This window comes from Pygoscelis adeliae, unplaced genomic scaffold, assembly GCF_000699105.1.
Source record: "Pygoscelis adeliae isolate BGI_AS28 unplaced genomic scaffold, ASM69910v1 Scaffold546, whole genome shotgun sequence".
Lineage (NCBI taxonomy): Eukaryota > Metazoa > Chordata > Aves > Sphenisciformes > Spheniscidae > Pygoscelis > Pygoscelis adeliae.
The window spans coordinates 97,650-107,657 of NW_008824951.1; the positions used below are offsets into that span (position 1 = coordinate 97,650).

General features: G+C 47.4%; 1 protein-coding gene across 1 annotated transcript in view; it reads right to left on the reverse strand.

Annotated features, from left to right (window-relative positions):
• ERI3 (ERI1 exoribonuclease family member 3) overlaps window positions 1-10,008 on the reverse strand; it is a gene marked incomplete at its 3' end in the record, with an annotated part of 88,963 nt that overhangs the window by 58,672 nt on the left and 20,283 nt on the right. The window contains exons 3-4 of the mRNA XM_009325603.1: window positions 8,411-8,470; window positions 6,085-6,176 (exon numbers count right to left, since the gene is read on the reverse strand). Of these exons, the coding sequence (XP_009323878.1) occupies window positions 6,085-6,176; window positions 8,411-8,470 (152 nt within the window). The remainder of the gene's footprint in view (window positions 1-6,084; window positions 6,177-8,410; window positions 8,471-10,008) is intronic.

Genomic DNA, 10,008 nt, shown 5'->3' on the forward strand with positions numbered 1-10,008 from the left:
GTTTCTTTCTTTTTGAGCATATGACGCTGAGACCAGCGGGTTTGCATTAGTTCAGTGTGACTGCTTCCAAAACATAGCTTGAGTTAAGTTACCCAGGGATGGAAAATCCACCTTCTCCATTCACTACCCCATCCCAATGGCTGGAAATAAAGTACTTGATGCAATGCCTGTCTCATTCCCCCTACACTGTAAATTTATTCCAAGTTTCTCCACCATCTTTCACGCTGTTTCCAACTTCTTTGGTCCTAATTCCCAGGCAGCAGAGTCTGTGCTCCCCGGAGTGCGTCGGGCATCACAGCTCAATAAATCTATGGCCACTACAGCCATGACTATGACAAATGTCTTTGCTATGACGCACCAGACAAGTAGCAGACCTGAAGGTGATAGTCCATTGCATGATGATCCCTGTGCAAAGATTTCATGTCCAAAGCTAACACAAAGGCATTCCCAGAATTACACATCTCAGACAACATAAGTTGCAGAAGCTCATGCAACCAATGGATTTCAAACAAAGGCAAGAACAGGAGACAGCCGGCGAACCGCTGCAGAAGGATAACAAAAAAGTCAAGTGTGCTATATTCATTTTAAATAAGAGTGAACCAGAGTGGGAACCTTAAAATCCAAAGTTTATTTTGCATAAGTGATACCATTTCCTTTAAAAACAAAACGCTGGACTGCAGGGTCGCAGAAGTGAATGGGGTCAGTGCTACTCCCTGTAAGTGCTAGAGAAGAGCATGCTCACAAGGCTGCCTCGCTTAGCTCTGGCAAAGCACTTTAGGATGTAATTACATGAACGACTCCATCAGCAAAGCTGACTTGAAAGGTTCCTGACCCTGGATACTCAGTCCCGTCCCTGCACTGTAGTTCACACCACCCTCTTCCTTCAGCCAATGTAACTGTGTGAAGAGAAACACCGTAGGCTTGGTCAGCAAAATGATCCCCACTAAAAGCAACAAAAACAACAAGCTAATCCAAAGATCTCAGTGGGAAAGGAATAGGTTTAGTATTTTTAAATGCAGATTACTATGTTATCTTTCCATTACCAGCTCTTTCTTGTTACTCTCAAAGCCACCCTCTGAACATACGTCCCGCCCTGCTGCCACCCAACCAGCCCACCCTACACCTTCTCCTGCCTTTCCCCACGGCTACCCAAGCGGTCCCACTCACTCCATTCAGTGGCTGTCTGCAATTTCTCCCCCAGGCAGAGGCTACCAACCCCCTCCCAGTCCTGTGATAAAGAACAGCATGCACAGGGGGACACTAATACCATCAATCCTTCTTCATTCATGACCTAAGGCTGATCTCAATCCAAGCCTCCAGGACAGAAGGCTGGAAAGACCAACCCACTGACACACTTGGAGCTGGTCTGAGAAGACAAGCATCCTCCCAGCCTGGCTAACTTGCAAAGAAAGAATTAAAACAGTAAGATAAAATTAAGCAATGGTATAATTTACTGCTCAGAATTTACTAATATGCAACCTAGGAAGAGCACCAAGGGCTATAAACACTTCAAGACACTTCACTGTGTTTTATCACTGTATTAGAGAGTACTTGCCTTTTAACACTTACTTAAGGAAATAAAAAACTTCTGAGCAGTAGTTTCCTGTAAAGACATAAATTAGCATGTTCTGATCAGCCACAGTAAGTGCAGAACAAGCATCTTCATGTCGGAGGTATACAGACCAAAGCCTACATGCATGTTTACCTATATTCAATGTGTTTGCAGAATGATCCAAAACTGGAAGGAGAAGGATTAACTGATGCTCTTGACATTAAGATGGAGGTCTGAGATTCAGCTCCTTTCTCTGCCTCTGCCTGCCTGCATGACCACAGGCATATCACTTAACCTCACCATATCTCAGCTCTATGAACACACAGTAAAAATGCTTCTTTGGTTGCCAAGATTAATTCACATTGTGCTTAAGAGCAGGTAAACCGGTTCCATACACGGAGGGAGGCAATTTGACGTTTCAGAGGAGATAAACCACACTAAAGAGCTTACATTACACAGGCTCAACCCTGGTAGACACCGAGTACCCTCTTTCCACTAAAACCGTCTCCTGCAGTCAGCGGCTCCCTCAGCCCTTCAGAAGCATGTTACCCTCACCACCCAATGCCCCATCAATGCAATTTGCTTAATCACTAGTGACAGTTCCATCCTAGGTGCAGGATGAGGTCCAAGCACTAAAGCAGACTACACCAGGTGTCTGAATCCAGCCCTGGAGCTGTTAAACTTGGAGGATAGCTCCTTGCAACAGGCTAAAGGAATCCTCCTGCTGAGCACTCAGAGGCCCGAGGACCGTGTGCCTAACGAGGCTGTATCCCCACTCATATTTTAGCTTGGCAGGTCTGGTGCTCCTTTCATCTTTTGCTTCAGGTAGCTCTCTTTAATTAATAACATTTCTGTGTCGACACAGGGAACTTTCCACCCAGAATGAATGGCCCTCTCTCATTAGAACCACGACTTGTCATGATGTATTCAAGAGCAGGAGTGTGATTCATTCCCTTGTCTGGGAACGAGGGGTGTTGCTGGGGGGTGGGGGGGAGAAGAGTCTCTGTAATGAGTGACTGATATTTGCTGAAGTTGATATGCGACTCTGTCGGCTTGAACTGCCTTGTCAGGACAAGCCTTCAGAAAGGTGATGTTCCTACTCAAGAGGTTTTCCTCATTAAAGAAATTGCATCTTAACAAGAGGGAAAGGGGGGGGGCGGCAGGAGAGCTGCTGTCTCCCCGACTCCCCTGGTTCACACACACCGAGTGCTGAAAGCCAGTTGATCCAAGCGCAGCCAGTAGAGGATCAGCGCTCCATTTCTGAGCCCTCTCGCGCAACGGGCTCTCTCCAGCAGCAACCAAATCCCTCCAACAGGGACTCTCTCTCTGATGGTGCACCACGCCCATGACAAAGCCTTTGGTGGCACGGCCGAGGACCTTGACTCATGCTGAACCTCCATAAGCCCTTCCCAGATGCTTGCTGTCCTCTTCCGGGCACCCAGCTCCTTGTGACTAGTGTTCCCTGTTGTCAAGAGGGAAGCCAGACAAACAGCTCTGTGATCTTCCAAGAAAGCTCCAATGCTCAAATCAAGTTTGCAGCCATACAGTGCCTCACTCCCTGAAGATCCCCAAGCCAAGCAGAGGCTTCACAGGTCCTTTAGCAGCTGAGTTTCCATCTTGAATCCTGCAGACTCAGATAGTGCTAGACACCATCAGCAGAGCGCAGTACCTTGACAATTGCTACTCCTCTGGTGCTTTTCTTTGAGCTAGGAGTGCTACACATATTGCAACTCCTCGCTTTGACAGGGCTATTTGCTCACACCTTGACCCCACATCCACCACCGACAGGCTTGTATATTCCTCCTCTTTGTTCCAGCCACTACCGCCCACACAGCTTGCTCACCCCAGTGCCCTGGCCACCTACCAGTGGCACCCACTGGAAACACCCACAGTAGACAGGCCTGTCCAGAAGATACCATGCATCACCTCTTCAACAGCACATGCAGACAGAAGCCAAACTAAATGCCCAGGTCATTGCTGGAGAAGCCAGGAACAAGGCTGCATGGTTTCCCACCACCAGCCCAGCTAAGGAGAACAGAGGACAGGAACTCCAAACCACACGAGACACTGGGTAAGAGGACCGCAGCTTGCTTCATGGGCAGCTGTGCAAGCAGCTGTCATTACTAAGGGAGCTGAGAAAAGGAGCAGCAGAGTTAGGAATGGACCTGCCCCAAGTTGCCACTCCCTAAGCCAGGAAGCGCTGCACTCACCTCATTGTCCTGAATTTCTCTGGAACCCAGCAGGGTTTCTACACGCAATGTTTCCACCAACACACTCCTCCAAATGTGGACAAGCAGCACCACGTCCCTTCCCACTGCCCCAGTGCCTTCTGTGCCCAGCACGTGGTGTCCACACGGTAACAAAGGGCACCAGCTACACCACAAGTCTTGTAGGGAAGCATGGGGTGATTCCTGGAATACGTCCTAGATGTTCCACACCTCTGAGGCTCTATCTCCCTCTCCGAGCGGCCTTGTTTCAGCTTTCTGCCTTCCCTCTTTAAAAAGAGTTGCTCAGTTCTGCTTTGCTAAACCCTATTTGGCAATGTGTCTAAACACACGCAAACTTAATTAGTTCAGGAGGGAGACTCGGCATTTGTGGTGACGGATAAAAGTAATGGGAAATGAGACAAGTCAGAGCTGGCAGGGAGTCCTCACTCAAGCCTCATTCACTGGCACGGCGCTAATCAGATGTGACGCTACACGCTGCTGCACCCAATCGGCGAGGGAGCGGCGTGATGTGCTACTCACCAAGTGGCTGCAGCCAGACTCCCGCTATCCATGTGGTTGGAAACACAAAATGTATTTTCTGCTTTGCCCTGGAGATGCTTCAGGATTGAATTCTGAAGTTAATGGTTTAAAAACATTTTTTAAAAGGAAGAGGGAGAAATGAAGCACTCGCTGCAACCTCATGGCCAGGAGTGGAGTCTTCTTTTCCAGCTGACTAGTGAGTTACAATCCATGCAAGAGACCACCGCAAATGGCGAATCGAGTATCTCTGCTCCAGAACTGCATGTCCTGCTGAGCCAGCTCACCCCACAACCCCTATGACTCACCAGAAATGGGGCTCATCTTTACCTCTATTTGCCCACTGTAGACCTCTGAAGCAAAAAAAAAAAAAACCATCCAGAAGGTTGCCCACTCCAAACACACACCAAGTTAGGATGTCGTTATCTGGAAACCTTGTTATCCCACTGTGAAAGCGGTGGAAAGATGGGCTTTGAGCACAGATAACTCTGTTCCTCACAACCATCACCAAAAGCAGTAAACTGGACTCTCAGAACAGCAGTACAGGAGTAAAGAACTGAGAAAAGAGAACAGATGAGAAACAGAAGTTTAGCACATCCCTGCAGCTGTCTTGGTGCTGGTCTCTAATAAAAGTTTAAACATGATATATAAAGAAAAATAAGCCTCACTTAATTTAAACCAGTAACACAGGAATTGGCAATATTTACCAGCTCTGGACACGGCCCCAGCAGAGACCCAGCATTTGACTCAAAAGCTTGCATACCACACTCCTGTCTGGAGCATGGCAAATTTCTCATCTCCAGTAGCGCCTGCGCTGCTGCTTCAGTCCTCATATCTCATGTCTCACTTATCACACCAAGAAGAGGCAAGGGGCTGCCACTCTACAAAGACCACTCTGCAGGGAAGAACTGGTGCTGATTGCTCCCAGGCTGTATACAGTTTATTTAGGCTTCCGACTTGGGGAAACCAATGTCACACAGAAAACCAAGTAACACTGCTAACGAGTTGTGGATGTCAGCTTAGCATTGGATGTGTCAAGCCCATGCTTTACCAGTGTGATAACAACAGGAGTCTTTACCCAGCGCTCTGAGGAAATGAAAAGCTGAAGCGAGATTACAGGAATCCAAGTCAATTCAGCACAATATGACACTGATCTGCAAACATCTTACAGATTTTAGGTTGGTGGTCTAGCTATTTTCATAACAAAATACGCACATACACTGACACTTGCAGATCCCAGTGCAGGTCCCCACCTGGTACTCTCCAGATACAGTTGCCCAGCTGATGAAGATGACCTTAACGATTAGAACACCGACGAAGTATGCCAGACTTGGCTAGTACTCTCCTTCCAAAGACTGCTCTGTGATTCACATCCAGTTAGTGTGCCAAGATGACAGAGAGAAAACCTTGCATGTGCAAGTCAGGTAAGGACCGTTGCTTGATTTGGGTGTACAGAAACCCAGTTCCATGTATGCGCTCAGAAATACCCATCCTTTTGGAAAGCATATTGGATAAAAGGGAAAACATCACAAAGCTCCAGTTTAAACCTTTCTTGGGGTTCTGAAAGGATTCATTCACTGTAGGGAATATCCTAGGCAGTGATCTTGCACTATACCCAGCACCTACCTGTCGTCTTAACCTTCCGCTCCCAATTATGCATGGCAAACAACAATTTCCCTAGGAAACAAAAACTAGGACAGTCGAAGGCTTGTAAGGACAAAGACACACGCTACAGGCAAGCATGGCGCAATAAAGCCCAGAAAAATCTCCCTCCCCTTCCATACTCACATCACTTTCAAATCCCAGTCTCCACAGGTCACAAAAATCGACTTGACGCTGGGATCTAAGAGGCCTTCCTTCGCCATCCACTCGTCAACCCTCTGAAAGGAAGGCAAGAAAAGGGGATGAGTTTTGCAGACAGGCCGAGCCACAACAGATAAGCTGCTTGCAATCAAGAGAGAAGAAAATTGTGATCTTATCCACCCTCTCCCTCTCTCTCTTCTCTCTTTGCTTGCCATCTCAACAACAGCACGTTTGGACCTTTGAAGATTTCTGATAGGAAACCAGAGCAGAGATGATCTTATCAGACACCACAGCAGCTCTGCTCGTGGAGGGATGGAAGTTGTGCAGCGTTAACAGGATGATACAACTGCACTGTTACCTGGAATTCCTCCTCCACTCTTCCTTTCCCTGTACCACATGGGCTCACAGTGAGCATAACTTGTGTCCCCTCCAGTGAGGAGAAAACACAGGCACCCTGGGACGGCATCCCTCACCTGCAGCATTTCTGACATGCTCCGATTCATACAGCTCCAAGGGGATATGGGAGAGGGGGAGAAATAGAAGGGCTGGGCACACACAGGCACTGTGCGGTAGTAACAAGCAAAGCCACGCGTCCCCTTCCTCTCCAGGCTGGGTCTCTCTTTCCTCCTTAGAGTTCCAAGGAGGTGCTTGCTCAGGGTACAGCGTGGATTTAAAGTGAATCCACTATTCCTGATCAGCTTCCCAAAGGGACAGATGTTCTGGATCTACTTCAGAAATGGGCCACGTTAACTTGCAGGATACACATCCACCTCAGGGATTAACCAGGAGGAACTAACCTAGACTAAAACCCCTGCACAGACACTTATTCCAGATAGAACTAGCAAATGACATGCCCAGAATCTTCCGGTGGCAGGTGACAGGCAATCAGCTGCTATTATGCAGCCTCACTAGCAGCATTTCCAGTGCTTTAGCAAGAGAAATCCCTCCTCTTTTCCCCTGCTTGACACCTTCTGCTCCTGAATAAACTAGCATGCCCCAGAAGCTGCATGACCTGAATCTCATTTTAACCTAGAAACATGCTGCTGTATGAACACCTTTTCAGTCCAAAAAAAAAAAAAAATTCTACAGAAATGTTTCCACGCTGTAAGAAGCTCCCGTAGAAACTGAATGAACCATTTTCTGTAATACTCCAGCGGTGATGTACGTTCACCCATCCAGGCAAAGAGGGCTCTCCCTCCTGGGGAAGCAGGCACAGGTATCTGTATGCTTACGGACATGCACTGCTGCTACGTGCTCTCTGGAGAGCACCAGGGACCGGCGAGAGTTGGGAGTTTGCATGGATGCGAAACATCACCTCCACAGAGCACCGTCTTCGGTCTCGTGTCACTGCCGCAGCCTTTCCGGCAGAGGACGGCACTTCTTTCTGCGACCCACTGTACAATGTCCCTCTGGCATAAAGCTCCCCGCAAAGCAGCATCCAGCCTCTCAGCTCCATTTTTGCCTCCCTTGGGCTGCTGGGATCTTACAGCCAGCCCCGCACAAGGCTTCCCGGAGCGAGGGACAGCAGCGGTAACCTTTCTAAACTCCCTGATGTGAGCGCCCGTGAAGTGCTGTCTCCATGGAGGATTTTAAAGCCTTTAATTTGATTTCCTCACATAAGCAATTGTTGCAATTGTTCTGATTAGGAACAATTAGGTGACACAGTGGTGGAAATCCTGACAGAGACAATGCATTGAACAGCAACCTGCAGTCCGAGCGGGCTCTGCTTGAGGAGGTTTCCTTCACTATTTGACTACCAACAAAAGCTATTGATGGAGAAATACTTCCAAGCTAATTAAGCCCTAAATGCTGTAGGAATTCAACATTAAGCAGATGACATTACTAGGGCTATATCTGCATTCGCACATCCTCCAGATTAGATTTTAGAGGCATTTTCTTTCTATACTACATGTATTATTGAGCATTTAAATAGGTAGAAAAAAATAATTTAATAAAGTGCTGAGAGAGGGGAAAGAAAATGAAGGCAGAAGCTCGCAGAGCAGTGGTCTCGAGCAATGTCTTGGTGCTTTAAAACCGACTCAAGCAAGAATCGCCTCTTCTCCTATCTACTGGCAGGAGTTTGGATTTCTTGTCAGCACCCTTGACATGAACAGCTGGAGATGACAGATCAATGGTTCAATACTCTCAGCAGCATGTCACCAATGTGACAGCAAATGTTATTCTAATGAAGCTGTAATCATAGTCAAATTACGCGGTTCGATTCTCAGCAAGGGGAGGGTGCAGGGAAAGATGAAGAGGGAACGACAGAACCAGAGGTCAGGGTTCAGGAACTAAAGGTTACTCTGCTTACCTCAAGCACTTGCTGGAGGCTTGGCTGCCCATCCACCATGCCTTGAATAATCCCAGTCAGCTGAAATGAGAGACAAACAGAAAGCAGGCGTCAGAGCAGCACTCAAAAGATCATTAGAGAGGTCTCCTCTCCTGTCCATCTTGCTGCAACCAAAACATCCTCCTGTGACCCATGTGGACGTTGGCGAGGAGCCAGCCACAGCAGAGCGACCCTGGCACCTCCACAGCCACAGGCAAGGACACAGCTTCATCCCAAACACAGAAATGTAGGGGGGCTCCTACCAACACCATAAAACAGCAAACTCTCAGCAGGGCAGGATCCACTTGGGGAGCAGTGGTGCCCTCTGTTTCATGTACCACCACGATGCCCAAAATGCTGCCTTTTTTCAACATGCATTTCACCAGTTTTGATGCTGCCCTGACTTACACAGGCAGCGGTAACTACTGGGGTCTCTGTCCATTCCCCTGCTACTGCGGTGACACCAAAATTGCACAGTGTTAGATGTGCAATTAGAACATCTAGTTAGATTAGTTAGAACATCTCTCGCTTGGTAAGCGAGACCCAGAGTGGACCTAGTCATCCTCCCCTGCACTGGGCAGCCAGCACGCACGATTTCCCATAGTCCATCACAGCATCCCTCTGCATTTCGAAATTGTATTTAAAACAACTGAATGAAATCTGAAGAAAACCACTTTCTTCCAGAACCCTGGTCTACCCTGTTTTTCAGGAGGTTCCTTAAGAACAGGTCCTGCCAACAGACAGTCCTACTGACTGTACCCGGACTGCTTGGCTGTTTAAAGCTAGACACATGCATAAAAAGATGCAGTCTCATGGGCCTCTGCCATTGTCTGCCCAGGATAGCTTGAGGCACATGGAAAACAGATAATTTTTCTGTCTGCCTTCCAACTGACAAAACTGTCTTTTAACATATTGAATATCGGAGGTCAGTAGCTTGCCATCAATGCACCCAAGTAATTAAAAAAATCATTATTAAAACAAGTGCACACTACAGGATTTCACTTCATATGGCACTTTCCTGAAGCTACACATCTCTCACGTTTTCATAAAATAAAGATCAAACACAGCCTAGGAGCACGCCCTGCTGCCTGCACACACATCCAAGCCTCCAGAAGCCATAGCGTCCAGTCGAGAGGTGCTGACAGCCCCACCACCACCCAGGAGTATTCCATGCAGACCAGCTCAACCTACTTGTAAAATATAAGCCCTCTCACAAACCGCAGGGGTCTACTTTATTAAATGTGTGGCAACTGAAAGAAGCTCAATGGTTTCTACCTCTCCGTTTCTTCGGCTGCTTGGCTTACAGCACTGAACTCGGAGGAAGGAAAAAAAAAAAAAAAAAGAGATTAAACTCCAATTAAACTGTAATTACATTTAATGAATACCAAATACCTGACTCACTGAATAAGCTGTAAGTGGAAAGATTATTTTCTCATAGTGACTTCCATGGAATGGTAATATATACCTTTTAGGGAAAGTATTTTAATTTTAAGAATGCAGAGTTCCTCTAGGTGGGTTTCTCAAGTTCATCAAGCCATTATGAGGTGGGCTTTTAAGGAAGTGGAGGGACACAGACACTC